A 25447-nucleotide genomic window follows, 5' to 3' on the forward strand; every position below is an offset into this window, starting at 1 on the left:
ATTATTTCATTCCTCTTTTTTAAGTATTTAAATAATTTTTTAAAGAAACAGGTTGAAATGATAAGTTCAACGAATGCTTTGAATATGGGCATTAGTTTCATGTGTACTCTAAATTGTTACAAAATATGAAATCATACTTGAAGAAGATAAACCTAAATTTGAAACTAATGAAATTAACAATAAAGATTATTACTTTCCAAATGAGTTAGTCAATGCCTAAAATATTTTGGAATGATTGTCAATTGTATGTTAACCCTTTCATCAAAAATTGTTCAGACAGGATGTGATATTTATGTAGTCTCATATGTCTCAGAGATGAAACATGAAATTATTCAATCCATTGGAAAGAATTATTACTCAGACTTCAATTCTATTATTCGTGCATACAATACATTAAAACGTATGTTCGAAACATACAATTTCATTTCAATTAATTTTCAGGAGGGACAAGTTTTTGAGTTTCCCAAATTTTTTTCTATAAAGAAAAAGCGAAAGCCAAAAAACTTTTTTCCCATAATTAATATAATTTTGGAAACATTCGATACACATTCAAAAACTTACTTCAAATGAAAAGATTATTTCTAGAAAAATAGAAATATTTACATTTCAGTATTCGGAGATATTTATTGTTAGGGAATGTATACAGAATTACATAGGGTTAACACATACTAACTAGTTCAACTGGTTAGGTTAGCTTATTCACACCCACCTAAACCCACCTTCTTAACGAAGCCGATTAGTTTTTATGGTGAGTGGTCCTTTAGGTCAGATGGTAAAAGTACGGCTATGACAAACTCTGAAAACCTGATTCGGTCCCCAGCAGGGCAGACACAAAGTATGTGCTCTGCTGTTTCATCATTTTCCAAAAAGAGGCGATCAGACAGTCCGAGTCTCTGCATATGATGATTCAAATGACAGTGACCTGTAAGACATTGTAGTTCATCCCTACTATAGTCCATCAACTGTTTGGTATCAAGCTTGGAAGGGTGAATAAACGCCTTGGAGTGAGCCAATCCTGGAAGATTCTGCCAGAAGTCCATAAATCTTTTTGCCATCCAGGTGTTCAATCTTTGTTTGGCAAAGCCTAAAGCGATGTCAGTGACAGGTTCTGGTCCGATGAAGCTGCTTGCAGCTACCTCCTTTGCAAGGGAGTCAGCAGCCGCATTGCCTTCCAGACCGGTATGGCCAGGAATCCAGAGGTTCAACTGGTTAGAACTGTTATTGAATATTACTGGATATTTTTATTTGACAATTCCTGCGACATTAAATTCTCATAATGGCACTCAGATTAATTCACTAATTTTCATTAAGTCTAAATTACCTTCGAGCTCTATCCAACATTTTCTAAAGCTATAAAAACATATCTGTACTCGGTTAAGATATTTATTTAACTTGATAGTTACAACATATGTGTAAAAAAATTGATATATTGCCATGTCGATAATTTACATTAATATTATTAACCGATTTCTGAAAATAATAGAAATTTTTATATATTTTCTTTCTTTCCTTAATTTATCACACAAAATATTGTGCCATACCATAACTATTTATATGGTCACAGTTCTTCAAAAGCATATGATCCACAACTTCGTCAAACTTCTCACGGTATGCCTTATGCCAAGAGAATTTGTATTATGGTATTTTGAATTTTAACATCTTCTGTAATTCAGAATATGAATATCTGCATATGAGTATTTTGTTTGCTTTATTGATTATTCTGGTTTTTTTCATATGCGATATATAAGTCTTCTGATAAACCTCCACTTTCATGTAAATAAAACTAATTTGAAATGTTATAAATTATATATTTGGATATTTACTCTCAAACATATAGATTAATAAATACCTATTTTTGCATAAATGTCCTGCTATCAGGTTGTGTTACCATATATCAATAAACTAATAAAAGTTAATTCAATGCTCTAAAAATGTCCAGTCTTTTTACTTTCCATATTTGTTTCAACTATTTCATTCAAAAATAAAAATTAGAATAAAATGAAGAATGAAATGAACCTATTTCTACACATAAATTTCTTTCATGCCACTAATGCTATGGGATTTTGAAAATAATATAATATAAATTCCTAACTTTGATTTTTCCCATAAACTAATTATATATTTCCAATAATCCAATGAATATGAACCTTTGATCTACCTACTTATTAAATTATTACTATTAAACAGTATCTAACCCCCTGTAAACTACAAGTTTCAAATAAAAAAAACATATTCAGTACTCGATCTACTCCTAAAACCTCCAAATAATATATAGAATGAACATCCATCAGGTATAGGTGATAAAAAAATAAAAAACAATATAAAACAAAAGTACAATTATCAACAGTTTTACCTTATTCAGAAAAGTTATAGTTTGATTTGATCTATAACTATTTGATTTGGATAAACTTTTTTCACGTTATAGGCGAGTTCTTAAATTCATCGGCGAGACCATCAATTGATCTGATAGATTCATCTATCGGTCCACTCAAAATATTAGCATCTTTCAGTGGTTAAAGCAAACTATCGGAATTTTTCTGTTGAATTTAAGAACTTGCCGTATTATACAAATATGTCAGAGATTCCATAATACTCTTACTTTGTGGATTCTTCAAACCTTTCTTCTTAAAACCACTACAAAGCAGCCAAAAAGCTGCTTTCTCAAAAGTGACACTCGTATTTTGTTTGAAGGTGGTTGACAATGTTTCGTGGCACATTTCATCAGTTCGGACTTCCATTGTCTCATATGATATAAATTGATTTGAAATTCCTGAAAGAATCTGTCAAAAAATTAAAAAGATTAGCTGAAAAAACAATTTTATTAAGAAAAAAACTGAAATTACAATCAAGCAACACTATCCGTAACAGTCTCACTAAAACCAGACCACCAAAAATGCTGACTGCGATTCCAAGAATTGCATTTACCGGATACCGGAAACACACATAGCGAGGAGAAACCAGCAAATCCGGAATAGCAGAGCATGTTTGGACTCATCCACATAACATCAAGTGGGCTCAGGCTGAAATCATCCACAAGAGGAAACACTGGTCTAGGAGAAAATTCAAAAAAGCCGCATATATATTGTCCAACAATGCATTTAGCCAAGCTAGCGTAGAGATCCGTAACATATGGAAATCTCTAATTAAGGGGAACACGCCAAAAGGTCAGCTCCCGCTAAAAACCAATGAAGTAGAGAGAGAGAGAAGAGGAGATAGGTGAAAGCAGTCGAATGACCTATAAATAGTCAGATCTCGAAGGAATAAGTCCATTAACCGATCGCGAAAGAAAAGCACCTAAAGGCTGGCTTTCGAACAAAAGAGGTCAGATGTCAATCTTGCTGAAGTGTCCATCAGTAAGTTGAGGACCGCTCGGAGAGCGGGGGTGGATGGAGTGGGGTAGTAGGTTCTCCTCGCTAACTAGCTGGGGGGGGGAAGCTTCTACTTCAGGGCACTCAACCCGGGAGGGGGCATGGGGGAATAAGTCCAGTTATCACCCGAAGACGATTGTGGATACTAACAATCGAAATGTCGTGAAGTAACTTGGTTTGGAATTTTTTAATTTTATATTTTTAATTTTCATTTCTTGTTAATATTTTTTTTTTTTTTCAGCTCGTGTCAATAGTTCAATTGTTTTGGTTTTTTTTGGTTGTTGCTTGTATGTTATTTCATTGTAATTTCAGTTTTTTGCTTAATAAATTGTTTTTTTCAACTAATCTTTTTAATTTTTTTACAGATTCTTTCAGGGATTTCAAATCAATGTATATCATATTAGACAATGAAAGACACAGCGGTGTCTGGTAAGTCTATTCAGCAAAACCTGGTTTCTGAAATCTCTACTTATTTATCGAATGAAACAGGAAAGCAGAATTTAAAAAAAATTAAAATCCCAAGTATTGAGTGTGAACATTAGGTGTTATATATCTTCCAACAAAACCCTCAACTGACAAGATAACAAAATGAATAAAACTTTGTATTGACACATTTTATAACTATCGATTTGAAAATTGAAGATGATTTTATCAAAAAATGATCTTACTTCTTATCGAAACCAATTCAGCACTTAGATAATAAAGATCTGAAGTAATGATGCCTCCTAAACATAACATGTAACTGGTAAATGCCAAAATAACCAGCTGTTTATGTAATTATATCAAATAATTTTCTAAGATGACTCGTTCACTGTGCAATAAAATTGTGAATATGTCAAAAGCATTTTCATAAAGTTACATGAACACTGTTTCGGTTTCAAGTGATTGAAGCAATTTAAAAGTTTCTAATTAGTAGAAGGATCATAATCATTGTTTTCAATAGAAACTTCAGAAATTGTCAGCATAATTCCACTCATTTCTGGAACCTTCACAAATGGATCTTAAGAAAGTATACACTAACCGACCACGTATAAAATCAAAATATCACCAAGCTACAATGGATTAAAGACTGCTTTGTGTGGCAAGCATATAGCCTTACTCCAATGTATTTACAAACGTGAATGAGATTTTTAGATTACGTGGTATGAAATTCTCATAGTTACGATATTTCTTTTCTTACTCCAAATGATAGTAATTACAAATTGTTACCTTAATCAATGTTTCAATGAGAACATTGGAAATTGAGACCTGTGCATTTAAAATAAAAGTTTTTTTGAATAAATTCAAGAGTCATTTTTTTAAACGAAATATTTAGTTTCGATTTGTAATCTTAGCCATAGAGCACTTTGTATATCAATTATATATCTAGTTCAGTCAAACAAATCAAACTATATATGCATACAAAACAAAGACTACTTCTGAATTATTTGATACTGACCAAGTACAAAAATATTTTACCAAGTCAGAAGTGATAGAAACTTATGCAAGAACTCCATTGCAAATTTTCATATGCAAGTTCAGTGAGCCTCTTGAAATATACCCCCCATTACAAAACTGACAAACATAAGGCCTCTCTCCAGTATGACCACGAACGTGAATTCTCAAAGAGGCTGCTTGATTGAAGCACTTGGTGCAGTATTCACATGGATAGGGTTTTTCTCCTGTATGAACCCTCTCATGCATTACCAAGTAGTCTTTTTTAGTGAATTTCTTTTCGCAGAATTTACAAGCAAAAGGCTTGTCTCCTGTGTGAATTCGGTAGTGTATTTTCAGTTTGTCTGAAGTACCAAAACCTTTGCCACACATATCACACAGATGTCGCTTTTCAGGCTTGTCCATACTCCCTGAGCTGTGTTTTGTAGTTATATGTTTTAGCAGCGTTGCTACCTTGCTGAAAACTTTCATGCAAATACTGCACTGAGTTTTATGAAGAGTACCTTCTATATGAACAGTGTGATATCTTGTTTGATGAATTAGCATGTAACGAGAATACACAAAGTCCTTATTACAAACCACACAAATAAATGGTTTAATTCCCAAGTGCTCATTGTTGTGTTCTTTGAAAATAACAGAGTCATTAAAACCCTTACCGCAAGTCGGACAAGTATAGTAAAACTTGTGGTAGTGAACTCTGTTGATATGAGTTTGCAAACAAGTCCGCCTGGGGGTGTTGTAGTTACACAGGGGGCATGTGTAGGTGTCATCGGTACTGTGGATCTTCATGTGAACTGCAAAACTATAGGCTTTCTTTGAGGTGTGTTTGCAAACTTCGCAAGTATAAAACTCTTCATGGATTTTCGAAATATGAGTTTCAACTTCTTCTTTCGTTTGATACTCTGCTGAGCACGCCGTACAGATGTAGAGATCCTGCTCTTCGTCGAACTTGAAAGCCGGCGCATCCTTCGGTTCCTCAGGGTGGTAGGTTTTAGTGTGATCTGTGAGATCTCGACGAGAGTCGAATTCTTCCAAGCATCGCCTGCAAGTCCATATCTTGTGTTCCTGTTTTTTAACCTTCTTGGTGGATTTGGTAGGTTTCCTTTCTTTTGCAGTTGGTAACTTTTTCTTTTTCACCCCTGGTGGAGTGTATTCATCGTCTTCCTCCTTATTCCTCTTCTTTAAAGGAGATAACAATTTTTCAGGAGTTTTGACCTTTTTCTCTTTTTGATAGGCATTTCCAATATTGTATTCAAATTCATCCACTTTCATTTCTACTTCAAAGTCGGGGAAAAACCTAAAAAGAAAATAATTAGTAAATATATTGTGATGCAAATATTTATACTCACAGGAACTACTTTATACTTTAGCAAAGTTACACCAAATATTTTCAGAAATATATATCTCAATATTCAACCGTAAAAACAAGTTAATGGAGAGAAATTAAAACACAAAATTCACTTCAGAAATTTTGCACATACCCATTAAGTATTTATTGGGAAAATTAGGTTTTGGCTTCCTTATTCTCCACTTTATACAAAAAAAAATGTTGGAATCAGATAGAAATGAAGCCTTTTTTTTTAAAAGATGGGGAAGAAGAAAGCCAAAACCTTTCTTTGCCCAAAATAAATCACTCCTAAAAAATACTGCCCTTTAAATTCAAGTAGGTATTTATTTATACAGAATGTTTGTTTCGAAGAACATGTCAAAACTGCTCATTCGAATTATAATAATATATAGAATATATATTAGAATGATAGGTATACAACAAATATCATCATACAAGTCTTGATGTTTCTATTGTTTGTAATTGATCACATCAAACAAATCAGCATCAACCCAGTCAAAATAAAAAAAAACAATATTGGAACCATAATAGGTAAAAGGCAGTTCAATATATTAGTATATTTTACCAGAAAAATGACAAATTGTAATCAGTTTCGAACATTTTTGGAAGAGTATAACAGTAATTTCACTGTAATTTCCACGCATTTTCCACTTATTTCTCAGTTACATCTTCAGGAATCGATTTTTCCCAGGATTTTTTGAGCCAAGTTTTTTGTTACAGAATCCTGAGAAGTATTTCGTTGAGATTTCTTTTTGACTCTTGTACCTGTCAACACAATTTTTTTTCTTTTTCTGCCTTTAATGTGTCACTTTCATTTTTTACGTTTAGCTTGAAATTTTGAAGACTTTTCCACAAATGCCACGTTGTTATTTGTTCTCGCCAATATGAATAGGCATTTGCAATCGCATTGTTGCATACTTTACATTTCCCTGTAAGATCTTGGGCGAGGTGATATTTATACAATACTCTGATAGCGACAATTTTTCAATGCAAATTTACGTCACATGAATAGCGTTTGATATCTAAATAAATTTCATCGTGAAAAAGCTATACTGCTTTATTTAGAAAAGTATTGCCACAAATTTCGCAAAAGCGATCTTTTAATATGAACTTCCAGAGAGCCCTTGCTTTTGAACAGGAACACTTTTCAGAATGTTTCTCTATATGATGATTTGTGTGAGCTAAAGATAAACCAGGTCTTACCTTTTAATGTGATTCCTAGCCTAGCGGTCATTGGACAAAGATTAGTAACGATACAACCCATAATGACACTCGCTAGAGCAAGACATACACAGATTACATATCAAATCCCTCAGATATAAACTCATCTTTGAGTAGGAAGCTGGATTTAAATCCATAACTGATCGAGCAAACATTACTCCACTGAGCTCGGTTTTTGATAATAGTAATTAGTGAATAATTTTCAACTGTAAACTTCATATCAACAGTAATTAATTTATTGCACCAAATGCTATCATTTGTTAATACAATTATTCTTAATGTTTCGTCAATGAAAACAAATTACTGAGTATAAGTAACTAGAACACTTCTCTATAGCAGTCATTCCTCTTTCACAAATATAATAAATTCCAGAAAGTTTCAAAAACATTTTCATTCTGTGAAACTATCCAACAAGAGCAAAAACCTATTTATTGATATCAAATAATGTGTTTTGAAGTACATGTCAAGAGCCCACCCGAATTATAAAATAAATGATACTTGACAGAATAACACTAGTTTTTATTGTTTTTTTCATACAAGTTGAAACCAGTGATAACAAAGGTGTAACAAAAAAAAACTGGAACTTTAATAAAATACGGTTTGATTTACAATAAAAATATATTTTAGATAAAATGTGATGCAGACTGTGTACAGCTACAAGTCCCTAAAAATATAACAATTTGAAATAACTGGAAGTTTTAAACATTTTTGGAAGAGTATTGGGTAATTTTATAACATATGAGTGGAAATTACAACCTTTACAATAACTATCATTATTTTCACAATTCGTTCAACACAAAACATTGAACCCGCTATAATAAAAACATATTTTGATAAAGAATGGGAAATGTCATATAGGATTGAGAATATGCCATTTTTGATGATCGCCAAGAAATGAGATTACAATGGTTCTTTACATTCAAGAATTCTATTTGCTAAGACAAAATTAATGTAATACATTTCCAATTCTTTTCCATCAATACCACAAACCATAAATAAACTGTAAAATAAATAAATATCCTATCTCTGACATCAGAGTGAGTTGAGACAACTTTTAATGTGGGCGTTTAGAGCCCCTTTTGATACGCATCCAGTACTGCAATGAGGGCACTTGTATGGTCGTTCCCCAGTATGAGTTCGCATGTGTATCCTCAAAGGAGCTCCCTGATTGAAACTTTTTCCACATTGGCCACAAACATAAGGTTTTTCACCGTTATGAATTCTTTCATGCATTATCAAGTAGTCACGTTTGATGAAACTCTTGCTACAGTAAACACAAGAATAGGGCTTTTCACCAGTGTGCTTTCTGTAATGGATCTTTAATTTATCTGTTCTTGAAAATCCTTGACCACAAACGTCACACAAGTGTTTCTTCTCGTGAGGCCCTTCATGGTAAGTTAAATGTTTGGCTACAACATGTTTGACTAATGTTTCGTTTCTAGCAAACATCTTCGGGCACATATGACATTGCGTCTTCGAATCTTTATCTAATACACGCACTCTATGGTTTCGAACTTGATGAGCTATGAGATATCGAGAATAAATAAATTCCCTGTTGCAAACAACACAAATGAATGGTTTTACGCCTAAGTGAAAATTTTCATGCTCTTTAAACGTTGTAGCATCATTAAAACATTTTCCACAAGTACGACACTGAAAGTCATACTTCCTATAATGCATGCGTTGGATATGAGTCAACATGGCAGATTTTCTACCAGTAATATGGTTACATAATGGACAAGGAAAACTTTTGTCTTCTCTATGCGTTTGCATATGGGCAGAAAAATGTAAGGCCCCATTAACTGTTTCATTACATATTTCACAGTCATACTTTTCTTCATGGGTTTCCACATGCTTTTCCACTTCTTCCCTCGTCTGGAATTCTGCTGAACAATTGTTACAGGTGAAGAATTCAAGATTTTCATCAAAAGTGTATTTTTCAGAATCAAATTCTTCTTTGATTGTGTCTTCAGTGAATTCGTGTACAAACTTTCTATGGTCAAATAGATTTTTTCTTGTGCTAAACTCTTCAAAACATATTTTACACACCCAAGCCCTTGCTTTATGGTTGGGTTTCAATTTAGGTATGTACTTGCCCGGTTTTTTCATTTTCTTTTCCTTAGGTGATGTTTTCAATCCTTCATTTCTCAGCTTCGCAGGTTTTAGTTTCTTTATTTTAATTTTTGGCACTACCCATTCTTCATCTCCACTTTTGATATCATCCCTAAAAAATGAAGAAATGTTGTCTGACACAAATACTATACTTATAATAAAGATATTTTGCCAAAATTGTGAAATTTTCAATAGTAAAGCAATCTTGGCTATACTCACTTGAAATAAATTTTAATTCGATCAGGAAAAAATTATATGACATTCTTCTCAAACTGTTTTTAAAGAGTACAAAAAAATAATGCATAAGCCTCGTAAAATGCCTATGAATAAAATAATAGAATACGTACCTACATACAAAATGAAGTCAGTTAGTGTAAAAAACTGAAATATTACAAATATCTGCTCTAACATTTTTGAAAGAATCAGTATCTATCGCCTCAATATAAATAACAACTACAATTTTTTCAGTATTTAAAAGATTTACTAAAACTTATTGACAATGTCTAAAATCTTGAAGATAGTATAACGTGAGTTGATTGAATAAAACAATTTTCCAAACTTCTTTATTAAAACAGTTTATTCACATCTTTTACAGATTTTGATACATATCTTTAAACAGGTCGAATACAAATATCAAAATATTATTCAAACATTATAAAAAGATCTTATAGGCAAAACCAATCATTATTATCAAATCAAAACCAAGTTCAAAAATGAGTAAAATTGTTGTAAGAGATTCACTATGAGGTTCAAAAAAGTTTCAGTCAAATTTCGTCATTTTGATAGTGAGAGATTTATGATATATGCTCAATCGCTTCTAAAAGATTATGAAACAAATATAAAACTATCCCAAATTAGTTGAAAAAATTATGAAACAAATATAAAATTATTCCAAATTAGTTGAACCCATATGGAAGTGATTCATTACCGAACTTGAAATCCGCATCTACAAATTCTTTAACGTTTTCCTCTTCTTTCACTGTTGCTCGTTCTTTTAATAAGTCATGCATCGATTCATGTTTTTCCCAAGATTTTTTTAATGAAAATTTCGCGTCACAAAATCCACAGCAATATTTTCTTGTGATTTCGCTTGGAGTATAGTTTCTACTAACATGTTCAATATTTCTTTCATTTTGTTGTCTTTCATGTGTCACTCTATGGTTTTTCCAATATTTAAAGGCTGCAAAGGCTTTTCCACATATGTCACAGCAGTATTTCTTCTCTCCAGTATGAATACGCATATGCAGCTTGAGGTTATAGTTGTTGGCAATCACTTTTTTGCATACTTTGCATTCTACAGTAAGATCTTCTCCAAGATGATGTACAACACTCTTATGACGACGAAGACTTTTCTCGAACGTGAATTCCCTATCACATATATCACATTTATAAAGCTGATCAATTCCGAACAATTCTTTCTTGTGGTTAAGCATACGGTGAATACTCACATACCTCTGTACAGAAAATTTTTTATTACAAATGTCACAGGGAAAGCGTTTGACATCAAAGTGTATTTCCTCGTGAGCAGTCTGTATTGCTCTACTCAGAAAACCCTTGCCACATATTTTGCAATAGTGGGTAAACTTGCCTTCGTGTCTCCTAATATGACCTTTCATGGAACTCTTGCTGTTCGTACTGAACTGACACATTGGACAGGAATACTCTCCAGAATGCTTCATTGAATGGACAGCAAAGTCAATTGCAACTTTGAAACTCAAACCACAGTCCCCACAAGTATAGATGTTCCTCAGATGTAGTTCTTTATGTTTCTCTAGTTCTTCCATTGACCTGAACGAAGCACTACAAACATTGCAATGTTTCTCACCATGACTGGCCACGTGCTCGGACATATTCTTAGCCTTGACTAGTTTACCACAAATTGCACATAAACATGGACGAGCGGTCGTTCTTCTTCTTTTTCTAACAGATGCACTACTTCTGGGTTTACTCACATCACTCTGGTCATCTAGTTCATCCATAATTGTTCCGTTTACGTATAGAACATTTGATGGAATATTACTTTTTGTTTCGATTGTTTCCATTAAAGAGTTGTCCGCATCGTGTGGTTCAGATTTTATACTAGAGTTCAGGGTAATTATAAAATCATTTATGTCAATGTGGCCAAAATCAACGGGATAATCTTCAGTATCATCATCAACAACGGTAATTACAATCTCTTCTAGAACATTATCCTTTAACTGGTTGTTCCTAAAATTACAAGGTGTTAATAACAATGAAATAAATAAAAAACAATAAAAAAACAATGAAAGAAATAATAAATTAACTGTAAATGAAAATAAAATGTATAAAATTGTGTTTCAAATAATGAGAAAACAAACGAATCAATAATAAACAACCTTTTATTATTTTATCAGAAAATTAAATACAAAATAATACATATGATAACAACACATCTATTACCAACCTATATACATCTATATCCATAGTCTATTACAATTACCCTACAAAAATGTTTTCTACTGAACATTAATATATTTTTAATGTAAGAAGGAAACATAAAGAACACAGTAAAAATTCATACAAAATTGATTTATATAAAAAAATGTAAAATTTTAAATATGATTTAATGCTTTCTCATTTGGTAATATTTTTGTTAACTCAATTTCTCCTGGCTTTTGAAAACGTCCATAAGTGCATGGCTTCGTGAAATTAGTTTTTCTGTTTTATTCTTGATGAAATCCCTTTTCTTTAAAGACTTATTATCGACAAAAGAATGACTTCAACAGAATTTGTTTCCAAAAGTAGAAGTCCTCAAGATACATAAAAAATTGATCCAAAAACAGTAAATATAAAACCAAAAATGTTACTTTATCAACCTTTTCTTGAGGTCGACAAAAAAAATGATTACCTCCACAAAAAATGTCTTTCTGTCAATAATCATTTACTTTCATGAAAGATAAATTATTTATATTTCTTGTCAAAATAATCATACTTAATATATAATCATTATTTTACAATTCCCAATTCGTCATTTATAAATGTGTTCTTGTTGTTACGCCTACTATTTAACCTAACCCCGAAAATATTATAGTTTATTTTTCATGAAAAAATCAATTACTTATATTCCATGCCAAAAATAACATATTAACGTATTTGTTTTTAAATAAATACATAATTGCACTAAAATTGATAAATGAAAAAACCCAGTATAACAATGATGAATAATATCTAACTGTGACCACTCGAATCATCACACTGTCACATTTCAAATGTGAAACCTGCCTGATATTCATAGGCTGTTAAATTGTAGGAATTTTTCAAATATAATAAATTGATACGTATAACTAAAACACTGGGGTATAATGAATACAACAAGAACACTTTTTTCCAGAACTGTAATACCCTTGTGTTACTTCTGGTGTGTGGAATTGAGATATCATTTTACTCAAAAGTCCCCATCAATCAAATTCTCCCTTGAAAATAAATTCAAAAGTAAGATCATAAATTATAAAACTCGACTTATGTTCATTCACTGGTCACGGTTTTTACATATGAAAATATTTCTCTTTAATGGTATTTCAACTACCTACATCACCATCACATTAACTTACTGATACAACTGGCAATATACACCTCGGCAAAAATACCATCACAACTCAAAAAACCAGTTTTAAAATTCAGTAAAAATCAAGTCTACTTTGTTTGGAAAGGGTAACTAATACACCATGTAGCTTTATAATTGAGGAATTGGGTTAGATTTTGATACATTTCACATTGGTACTCTTATATTTCGCGAAAACTAACATTTTTGAACTAAGATATTACTTTGGCCGGAAGGGGGAGGGCAAATATGTCAATCACATTTGTTCCTACAAAAACACTTTACTAAGATTTCTCTGAATCTTAATGTAATAATCTGACAAATGTCAAATTTTAATTAGAAAATCTGATTGACCCTTTATGTTTTTTACTGATGTGGATAAATCTATAAAATAAATAATTACTACATCCTTTATGTTCTATAAGTTTCACAGAGCAACAAAACATAATTAAATACATTATCTGCCATACAAACTCAATATGTCCTGGTTTCAAAAACAATTTACACATTAGATAAACGACATTGCACATTTATTAACAGTAGTTCAGTAAACATTTCAATTTTCAGATATGTGACAAGATCAAAGTAAACATATTTACTTGAACAGCTACTAGGAAATACACCGGGTGTGCAAAATTTCATGTCCCAGCTAATATCTTTGTCATTTGAAAAGATAGAGATTTGTACACAGAACCAATTCAAATGGGGATAAAATTACTCACAATTTTTACTTTATAAACTACTCTTTTAAAACTAACCTCTTTGGAAATACCAATAACTATTGTTTTACAAATCGCTTCCCATCTTATTTGTCTATAAAAAAAAAGTTGTAATTCTGAATTCCATGATACACTGTATCCTATTTGTATATCTGTCTGGAAGAGTCCAAAATTTAAGAAATAGTTAATAATGTCTTACTACAAAATATTTCTCCATACAAAATTTGTCACATCATTCTCTAATTTGACCACTCTTACATTTTTCATTCTTGCATGCATAAAAAAGTAACTTTAACGAATTTACTTGGATAAAGTTATCAAAACGTTTCCAGAAGAATGTGATTCATTCAACAAAACAAGTATCCTTAATGAAAAATCGCCAGTGATAAACTATGAGTAAACATATGTCAAAAATTCTGAAAACACAATTTTCACACAATCCAGGAATTGAATTGATATCCCAATATCAGTTGTTAAAAAAGATTGTCAAAAACTTATTAGAATCATGAGACAACAAATGATGAAATACAAAGGTAAAATAAAAGACATAGCCATAACAATTATTAATATTCAAATAATTCAAAAACCAAAAGTAAAGATTAATTAGAAAGTTGAATGAACAGTTCAAAATTCAATCAATATCATCAATCAAACTTTATCATTTATCAAAAATACAACAAAATAGTTGGATTAATGATAAACACAATGATTAACATACCACAGTAATAAATTGTATGTAAAAACTTGGAAAAATAAAATCGAGTGAAGCATCTAATATTTTATATACTCTTTGCCCAAGATGAGGAGGGTCAAATCAAAAAACCATGAGAGATACAAGGTAGGTTAAAGTTGAACAAAATGCCCATTTCAGAGTTCATTTAAATGACGTTTTAGGAATGTACGAAATTCCAATTAGTTCCAATTTTATTTTAATTTTCTATGGCGTTAAGATATTAAAAAATAAAAAAAATGCCACTTTTCAAACTGTTCAAAATGGCATTTACAGATTTTCAATCTAACGTTTTGTCTCCGATAATCCATCAACAATTTCCATTTTTATATAGACCAGAAAAAAGAATCACACCATTATTATATCACCATAATTATTTATAAAATTTCAAAATGTAATTTAAATAAGCTCTAACATGGATAAATTTTTCCGGAATTCATTAACTTTTATATCTTATGGTTAGCGATTTTTCATATTGACCCTTCTTATCTTGTGACACATTGTATAATAACCAGATCCAATTCAAAATACACACAGTCAAATGAAAATAATAGAAAAATATATTTAGAAACAATTCTGACAGGATAATACCTTCTTTACCCCAGTAGCTAGAAATTCGTCGGTAACATATCTGAAAATATGATTTTCACACCAATACCCAATACCAACGCAAGACTTTCAAAAAAAGCTAGAAATTATCATGTCTTACAACCAACCCCTTGCAAGATTTCAAATGAATGTTCAACATCGCCTTGGCGACAAAAGCTTTAGTGCAAAACTGGCAAACATAAGGCCTTTCACCTGTATGTCCTCTCATGTGTATCACAAGACTAGATCTTTGGGAGAAAGCTTTGGTGCAGTAGTCACATATATAAGGACGTTCTCCAGTGTGGATACGAGTATGCTCAACCAATATTGGTTTCTTAGTGAAAGATTTTTCGCAGTAGGTGCAACTGTATGGTTTATAGCCCGTATGAATCCTAATATGGAACTTGAGCTTTTCTTTGCTTGATAGCATCTTACCGCAGATATCACAGATGGAAAAATTACCTGTGTGGGAGTTCATATGTAATTTCAGGCTATTTTTGTGCTGGTACTGCTTTTTGCAAATGACACATTCATGCAGGGTGGGGAAGATCATATCCTCCTTATGCATATTTATCTTGTGAGCATGGAGGTAACGAGAATACAAGAAACATTTTCCACAATACTCACAATCGAATGGTTTCAATCCAGTATGGTAATTGTCGTGCTCTTGAAACCAAGGAAGAATTTGGAATCCTTTTTTACATGCTTGACACCAATACTTCAACAAATCTTCATGGTTGTTGACGTGTTCTGTGATCTTGTTTATATCGGGAGTGTTGAGATCACACATCAAACACTGGAATAAACCAGGTTCAGAATGTATCCTTAAATGAATAATGTGGTCTAGGATTTTTTTCTGAGACGCATTACAGACTTCACAATAGAAATAGCTGTTGTGTGTTTCAACATGATCCTTGACAGCGCTGTTTGTTCGAAATTCCTTTCCGCAGATATCACATGGATGGACTTCATTGGAAAAACGAGACTGCCTCAGTCTTTTACCAGGGTGCTGGTCTTTGTAGTGTTCCTTGAGTTCTTTTGGAGTTCGCTCAGTATCGTCTTGTTTTTCTTTATGGCAGAGAGGACATCGAAACTTCCTATGATCTTCCGGAGGCATCATTGCTTTAAATTCCTCTTCCGTCAGAGGAACTATTACAGGTAATTCGATTTGGTCAACAGGTTCATCTTTAATTTCTTTCTTAATTTCTTCTTGAGCGTCATTACCTACATTTTCATCTAATGGTTCCGTTTTTATAACAATTTCATCCTTTTTGTTCTCATTCATTAGTGATTTCTTCAGAGATTTTTTATTTAAACGCCTCAAAACTTTTTTCTTTTTCTTCTTCTTATAAGAAACTGCTGTTGACCACGACGGGTCATCATCTTCATCATCATTATTTTTTTCTGTACAATCCTTCTTGCTATCTGGAGAATTAGTGACTACTTTCCTAGGTCTGCCCCTTTTTGGTTTCTCTACTTCTGTTTTACTTTCTGCTTCTGCATTTTCAGTTTCGACTTTGACATTGATTTTCTTTGGTCTCCCTCGTTTAGGTTTTATGATTTCCCCAGAAATTTCCCCTTCTTCATTTCCTTCAATTTTAATTTTGATCTTTTTAATTTTTGGCGACGATTTTGGTGTGCATGTCTTTGGGGGAGCTTCGTCTATCGTTACTATTGGTGTGAAATAATCCATAGGAAATCTGCAAATAATATATTTCTTGGTAATGAATGAATTTATTTTTCCATCTTAAAATGCTCTAGTAGACAATGAATATCATTCATTATTATTACATCAACCAAGATATTTCTTGAAAGAAATTTAGGAAAAAACCTGGTAAAGGATCCCTGAAAATTTAGGTTTATGAATTGGCAACTGGACAACAAATTTTAAAAAATGTTTACAAATGATTAGTGTCCTTTTAAAAATACTTGTTATAGTCAGCATCAAAATAGCAAAACATATAAAGTACTTATACACTAATAGTATCGGTGATATGTATAAAAAAACAGTGCACACAATGATTCCTAGAGTCTCTCAGATTGAATACCTGTCAATTACTGAGCAGTAGAGGAGGTTGATAAAAAACATACTTCTAGTTCTTGGTTCAAAGAAATGAAAAGAGAAATTAATTCATTATTCAAGAAAAGAGAATGTATAAGTTTGAAAGTGTCCTTATTGGACGAAACTGCAGTAACGTTAGTTATAAATAAAAGTGGCGAAAAACATAAAATGTTTTCAGTTCTCTTTTCTTCATTATGATTTCCTACCTAGAAGTAACGGCTACATCCATCAATGTATTAATTCGCTATTTTTTAAATCAACACTTTTGTATGAATACCTAACAAAATGATACATTTGGCCCTGAATATATTGACATAAGTTGACGTCAGTTTACGGTAATCAAAATAATAATAATAATAAGTGAGTTACTAATTTACTTTTAGATTTTATAATAAACCATTTAAAAGAACATTTGAAATATCCAATATGATTTTGAAACCGTAATTTGCCAGTATATATTGTAAAATTATATTGAAACTTAGAAAAGATCCATGAAAAAGAATTGAACAAATTTTTTTCTCTCTCTTTCTTCAAACAATTTTTTTAAACGGTAGATTAGACGCCATATTTGAAAGTCAATATTTTTCAACTAATTCAGTCCTAGTAGAAATAAAATCAAAATTGTATATGGTAAACTTAATAGCCGTCACCCGAACATCTGTTAATGAAAATTATTTAGTATTTATAAAATGAAATTGAAAAATTGTTAGCGGAACTGAAGTAAAAAACAGTGGTTAAAGACAGATCACTAAGATGATCGAAAACGATGGCAAATAGATACGTTGAAAAACTATATATTTACAAAAATAATAAGTATAAAACACACTCTGTTTTCTATACAAAATCTAGTTCTTTTTTTTGTGTTGATTCATCTGCAACCAGACGATTTGATTTATCCTCTGAATATAATATAGTAAAACCTCTATCTCTCATAGAGATTCAAGTTGATGAAAAATTGTATAGATTTTTAAGGTTTGAATTCTGCTTTGAGTGACTATAACTATTGCGAAAAAAACATACTCCTAATCGAATTTAACATTATCTACTACCATTAAAGAACAACGATCAGATAGATCAATGCATTTAGTTATTTATTGCATGCATTTTATTGGATTACTGATGTTTCGGCTGGAGCCCCAACCTGCTTCAGAATTGTTTTGTTCTGACGGTCCTCACCTTAAAAGTCAATAGTTCAATGATATATATATATATATATATATATATATATATATATATATATATATATATATATATATTACGGTTGAACTTGAATCCCGAGAAATTTTCTTATCCACACATATATATTGAAATAACACTTCATTCACAGTTATTCACTGAATAGTTTACAAAACCTCAACACGTGTTTCAATATAATATAGCTTCCTTAGGGCCATGAACAGCCTGTATTGCGAAACACATGTTACGGTTATGTAAACTATTCAGTGAAAATACGTTATTGATTTTCATCAAGTATTGGCGAATTCCATCACATATGGTGCCTATCTTTCACTCTCAATGGTATTGGCTTATCAACTGCAATAAACTACCTAGTTTAATCCCATTGTATAGTGTAGTGTAATATTGTGATTCTCTTTCCTTCATTTGATTCGGGTTTTACAACTCAAGGTCTAATTGGTTTTATTGTTCAACCAATACCAAATACCGCGAAGTCTACTACACCACAAATATATGGGTTGAAAATGGTTCTTGAAGCAGCCCCCCAAAAAAAACTTCAAAAAACGACTTGTGCGAGCTGTGGAGTAATGGGGTCTTACATATGAACATATGAACAATCCTCATGACGCACTTGCTCCACACAAGTTACGTATCGAGGCCCAAAGCAGGAATCAAACCTGCATCAACAGTTATGATTACACAAGAGGAACTCACTAACGTACTGGATACCAACTGATCAAATAAAAAATGTCAGGAATTGATCTGCATGGAATTTTCTGGAAATGAATCTTTTGCACCATCAATCTTAGCAAACATTATCATAAATAATAACTAATAAAATTCCAGCTGAGATGATGGTGGTGAAACATGTCCAAAAAACACCTTCAAGATAAATGCCCTAAAAAATAATTCTACATATTGTATCCCTGCAATCTACAAAAATACCAGCTATGTTGAAGCGGTTCTTTTCTCAGGCGGTCCTTCCATAAAGGTTTACTCCCATTTTCATTTTCGTGGAGTACTTTCCATGTTTCCATGTCAATGATTCTGGCTCGTTGATTCATGTCTAGTATACTCATCAACTTTTTCATTGCCCGTGATTTAAAATCTCCAACGTCAAATGTATCTATTGAAAACGCTTTTCCCTCACCAGAACAATGAGCGAGAGAAAGCATTTTTGTTCTGATGAGGTAAAAGTGTTTTTTTAATGGTTTAATAAACCGAAATCGGTCATAACAAATAAAAATCTTAGTAGAAATTAGACAAAAGTTATTTTCTTAATCCTATATAAAATATGTATTTCTACATGGATTCTGCACAATTGAATAGGTCATCAATCGAATCATTTTGAATTCAAATAAAATTCCTATGCCTGAGATTAACTAAGCGTATGAATGCGTCATGACAAGAGCAGATTTATGAATACACTGACTGACCCATTACTTGATGAAAATTAATAACACTATCCATGATAATAATAAGGCATTTTCACAAATAAAATTTTTATACTAGACGCGTTTCGCACACACCATAGCTTTATCGGTAGTAATAGTACCCACACTGGTCTACAATTCTTATATTATAACAGTAGGTGGGACGGTAGCCTGACGGGTTGACGTGGGTGGTTTGCTCCACTCACTCAATCGACCGTTGTGTGAACCGGTGGTTTAAGCCGCGAGGCCCTTCGATCGATTTTCACCTCCTATCGTCCAACCCGTGTTGGCAATCACACGTTAAAAGGTAAGACCTCGTTAGTTCTTAGCCCGCACAAATTTCTACTTTTGAAAGTGGTCGTTCGTAGGAGGGCGATAGCTGGTTAACGGAAAAACGGATTTTAAACTGACAGGTTTTAAACAGTAGTTACCTCACTTAATAAGTTAATGGTAAATAATATAGCAGGTAGAATTTGAAAAACCATTATGATCTCAATTCTTTAACAGCAGTAAATTTTGAATATGAATAATTCTTGGCATTATGAAAAAAGGGTTAACAATGTTGAGTGGTTAACCTCTTATCGGTCGTTCAGTAGGAAATTTAAATGTATGCCCTGATAGATTTCCAGAGACTCCTTCATTTTCTGTATGGAGTTTGTCATAGTTGTACATTTGTCTCTTCCGGTGATGTTATGAAAGAAATGAGTGCATCGTCTTGTAATGTTATCCAAAACAATACTGATGAGGTGAAAAGGCAAGTGCCTCACCCTGAAACTACAGAAAACACCATATAGGTGTACTTTCATAATCTTTCACACTTCAATATTCTCTCATACATTATGTTATCAAACATTCCTATGATCTTGTTTCTATATCTTGTTTCAATTCCATAGTTTACAAACTGATTGAAAAAAAGTTATTTTCATGTAATTCAATGTCCATATGAAAGTACTTGAATCGATAATACTTTTCTTTCATATGGAGGTAGTTTTTTTGGAAAAGGTTTGTATTGTAATTATTTTGTTTCTTTGGGAGTTTTTCACATTTTTTGTTTAGTGATGGAAAAGTAGAAAGCCAGAAAGCTTTTTTCCAAAACACTAGTCTCTGAAAATATTCCCCTTTCAATTCTAATAAAAATGTATCTACGTCTACTTACATCATAATTCAAAATAAGTAGAGTAGACTTGTAATAACAGTGCAGCAGATCATATATCAACCTTGAATCAATTTATATGCTAGCTTACTCTACTGTGAATATATTACAAAACAATATACTTAAGCTAACAGACTTTTTCAACTTTTTTGTTTTCAGATATCTTACGAAACACATTGCACTCCAGCAAGAGTAACGTCACAACTCAAAAAAACTGATTTTACTAACTTACCGTGACATAAACTCAAATTGGAGGGTGTGACGATAGTGAGCGATATGTATAGACATGAACCAGGCAGTACTCACAAGTTCAAAAATTACATCATTGAATTTAAACATGTATTTTGCAATTTGCAATAATGCCCATTTATTTCTATAATATATTGGGCTGATAAATTGAAAATTTTCAATTCTAAGGAAACAGCTGGTGGTTATTAATCAATGAAAGCTAGTAAAAATTGAAACTTCTGACTTTTCTTCATTCAATATGAGAAATACCAATTTTCACTAGGTTCTGCTGAACAACAGAATTTTAAATACTGAAGTAAAATATAAGTTCTTCATAACGAATTTTACATTTTTTAAATTATGGAAAATACTCCACCAAAAAAAGGAGATGAAAAACCACATCATTTCAATAGTTACAGTATAAAAGGACTGTGAAACTCTACTTCGAAGGAGTAAACTGGATGTTTGAAAGTTAGTGATATATTGTTTTCATTGTTTTTGCTTTATTATCCATATAAAGTTTTAATGTGAATAATTGGGGACTACAAGTAACAAAAAAATTATGAATATGCTGTAGGTAATATGAAATGTAAGAAAGGATATTTAATTATCAAAGGTGAATTATTCATATTAAACCTGAAAATAATATACGTTGCCTTTACGGAACTTACTAGACACCTTACTAGAAAGGTCTTTCAACAATATACTCTTTGAAATTTTTATTCAATTCCAAACTAAAAGATCAACCTGAACACACAATATTGCTATTTGAAATGTTTAAACTGAGTATTATTGTATACTAATAAGAAGTCATGGTACGAAATTTTACTACATAGTTACTGCTGCAATTGATGTCTATGTTGAAATTATTATGAAATAGTGACTGTCATCTTAGATTTATTATTCAAATTTTTGATTTTTGCCTGTTTGAACTCCTATCATTGATTAGTTTTTTAAATTTTATTTTGTAAAAAACCAAGAGTGGATTGAAATGGGAAATCTGCAAGGGTCATTGCTCATCCAATGAGGAAATATAAGAAATTTAAAACATAAATGTGTAACAACATAAATTCATAGAAACTGGTAACGTTAATAATAGACAATATGCTTTCTAGAATAGTCAATAACGAAAGCATTGATGTTGCAGCTCTAAGTCACATTGATTTTCACATTTATTTTCTGGCCATAATTTTAGGCTAATGTTGTACTCTATTTCCGAATTTAGTGGGTTTTGGTAGCTCAGTGTTGAGTTAGAAGAACCCAATGACAGAAAAAAAAACATTTTGTTGAATCAGATCTCTTCATAATTTTAGGTTCATTATCGCCGATTTTCTGTTTTTTTAATTAGTGAGATTTACTGTAAGCGGGCAAAACTAATTCAAAATCCTTAGCTATTTGAAAGTCTTGAACAATTTTGGCTTCTTGTGGGTGATTGCCTCAAGCACAAACGATAAAAGCAGAAATAAGTTTTCGAAAATATTCTTCAACTGTGGAAGAGATAGAAATATACTGAAATTTTTAGGATCATTTTGGGTTTCTGTTCTCTCCATTGTTGACTTTCCATTTTATGTCTCCTACATTTGAAAAATATTTTGCAATATGAAAATTTACAAAAGCTGAAGGATTTCGATTTAATTCTGCCAGCTTAAAGGTAAAGCTATAATATCCCACTGTTTTTTTACAGCAACTTGAAAGTTGACGAATCGGGATCATAAAAGCCTAAAATGAGACTAAAATTATCAATTATCTTTCCCACAGTTGAAAACTATTTTAGAAAAATTATATTCACTTCAATTGAATGTGCCTGAGGTAGTCAAAAAAACCAAAAAATTGTACTGCATCTAAAGCTAGCAGAACCCATGGATTTTTGAAAACAATACATAGTATGATTCAACAAAATGATTTTGTCTGTCTTGCTCAACATTAAGCTACCAGAAGAATCCAAAAAAATTCAATGAATTGGTATATATTATTAAATTGATATTAAATGAAATACAGAAATACTATAATTTTAGAAGAGTTACTAGGTCATAAAAGAGTATATATGCCTTCTGGCTAATAGGAAATTTTTACAAAATTAGCATTTCTCTGGAATAATCTTTAAATTTATTGTTATCTTATGTTTGTATATACATGACAAATGTATTACATATTTTTTGATACATACTGTTTTCATATCAATTTTCGAATACTCATTGCTAGTGCATCTGTGTAGGGTCCTCTCTTTTAGTGATTTTCTCCACTATAAAAATTGTTTTCTGATAATCTATTGAATTCATTTCAAAGGACGCAATTTTTCCAAAATTTTTAAAAAACCTATTGACAAACAAGTTGACGGTAATATGGTTAACAAAACTAACTTAATATGTAGTTTCATAATTATGGCCAAGAGCTGTATAATGAACAAAACTGTAATCAACTACATCTTCATAAACTAAACTATTTTGAATTATGAAGTAATTAGGACTAAAGGAAAGTAAATTGTTGGAATAAATTACCTAACCAGAGTTGGACATCTGCAGAATTTTTAATATGTTCAGGTTCAGTTTGTTTTGATAGTCATACATGCAATTGAGAAAATTATCAACTGTCATAAAGTTATGGTAACCATGGTATATTTTATTATTAAAATGCCTACACTACGAGTGTACTCCAAAATTTCCTAGCCCCATCATCCCATATGCCCAATAATTCTTTTTAATAATCGAAAACATTGCGCATGTGCTTAGCGAACACATGGAACGACATCGTCTACCGTCAACATCGTCCGACTGTAAATTTAAATAAACTTGTTCATTAAAATAACCAACTTACTCTTTTTCGTCGATATCCGCCATTGTATGAAATAGAGCGACCAAGAAAAACTGTAAACGAGTGAATAACACTTTTTTCAATTTCACTTAATTTGCAAATTTTGTGTTCACATACAAAAACAACACAACACCCTGTGTATCGCCATCTTGGAACGCGTCATTCGACTTCCACCACTTGCACAAGCGCCCAGAAGTGAGATTAAGCATGCGCAAGAGACAGTCACCACTCTTTGCCAAGGAAGATAGTAAGTATAGGTACAGCGGTTGTGTCAAGTTTACGTGACGTCATAATACCAATTATTTTTCTTCCGTAAATAGAAGGACAAAAACTTTCGTAATGAAACTATTTCACGAATTCATTGTGAATCTTAGAACACTTTAACTGAGTGGCACTTAGAAAATTCATACATGTTTATGTGCAGCAGAGTTTCAGAAATATTTCATATTCAAAACTGAGTACACCTTTTACCTGAAATATTCCTGATGACGTACGTTCGATGCTCTTTTATGGTAATAGTTATTAAATAATGCGACGAACACCCTAATAACACTATTCATTTTTAATACCGTTTCCCTTGAATGATATCTTTTCTAATTTCCATTACAAAATGATAATGTGTGTATAATCAAAAAAATAAATATTCTTTTAAACGATCAATGGGCCTTTTCTTCCCGCTTGTTGGTATTATAGGCATCGACCAAAATATAATAATAATAATATAATCGTCTTTATTGTCTGCGTATGATACACATATTTCTCATACTTTCTAAATTTGAGTCTTTTATATTTCATTTTTTTAGGAATATCCCTTCTTACTTTCCCAATCGGAAGAAATAGAAAAGAAGGGTTTGTACAAATGCTTGAATCAAGGACGTCAATGTCCCCTAGAGTTTGGTGTTCGAATTATTAAACTCGGATGTGGCCTAATCTTTTGTCCTCTCGAATATAACTTGACCTTCGCATCTGCGCATAAAACTATGTAGAACTAAAGTCAATGTTAGTAAATATAGAGTAAGCGTCAATCCACATAGAATGAACATCAAGGGCAAGCTTTTATCGATTTTAAAAAATTCCGGATCAGAGCAAACAGGTGCAGATTTGATATCTCGTGTTTACAGAGTCAGCAGAGCGAAATATATTTAACGAATGCTCGAGTCTAATTGGAATGACAAGTTGGCATTTGTGTTATTATTTCTAATCACAAACATCTAACTTTAGTTCTTACATAGGATCGGTAAATTGTTCTACAACAGAACTGTATTAAACAGATCTGTATTGAAGCGGTATTACATCTATCAATTTGTTATACAATAAATTCGCGAATATCTTCACGATCGCAATTGTCATCGAATTTCCTCTTTTACATTCAGAAGAAAAAATCCATGAATCTCTTTGTGAATTTATTCACGAAAATAGGTTGTTATATATTTTGTCATCGAATTTCCTCTTTTATATTCAGAAGAAAAAAATGCATGAATCTCTGCGATTTATTCACGAAA

General features: G+C 31.8%; 2 protein-coding genes across 4 annotated transcripts in view; both read right to left on the reverse strand.

The window, feature by feature from the left end:
• Positions 1-1787: 1787 nt before the first annotated feature.
• On the reverse strand, positions 1788-24137 carry LOC111510814 (zinc finger protein 639). The gene is made up of 2 exons (XM_074172266.1): positions 23949-24137; positions 1788-6099 (listed from the first exon to the last, which is right to left on the reverse strand). The coding sequence occupies exons 1-2, from the start codon at positions 23969-23971 to the stop codon at positions 4848-4850; spliced, it is 1275 nt and encodes a 424-aa protein (XP_074028367.1). The 5' UTR covers positions 23972-24137; the 3' UTR covers positions 1788-4847.
• Positions 7971-25447, reverse strand: part of LOC111510822 (uncharacterized) — a 326252-nt gene continuing 308775 nt past the window's right edge. Inside the window, exon 5 of one of the 3 annotated variants that reach the window (XM_074172258.1) lies at positions 7971-9595. In XM_074172258.1, the coding sequence (XP_074028359.1) occupies positions 8404-9595 (1192 nt within the window). In that variant the 3' untranslated portion in view covers positions 7971-8403. Of the gene's footprint in view, positions 9596-10032; positions 11692-11825; positions 16783-25447 lie in introns of those variants that run through there. The other 2 variants (XM_074172252.1, XM_074172248.1) reach the window with 2 other exon arrangements.

This window comes from Leptinotarsa decemlineata, unplaced genomic scaffold (assembly GCF_025532065.1).
Source record: "Leptinotarsa decemlineata unplaced genomic scaffold, Ldec_3_MD MMD2_tig00000035_RagTag_RagTag, whole genome shotgun sequence".
Lineage (NCBI taxonomy): Eukaryota > Metazoa > Arthropoda > Insecta > Coleoptera > Chrysomelidae > Leptinotarsa > Leptinotarsa decemlineata.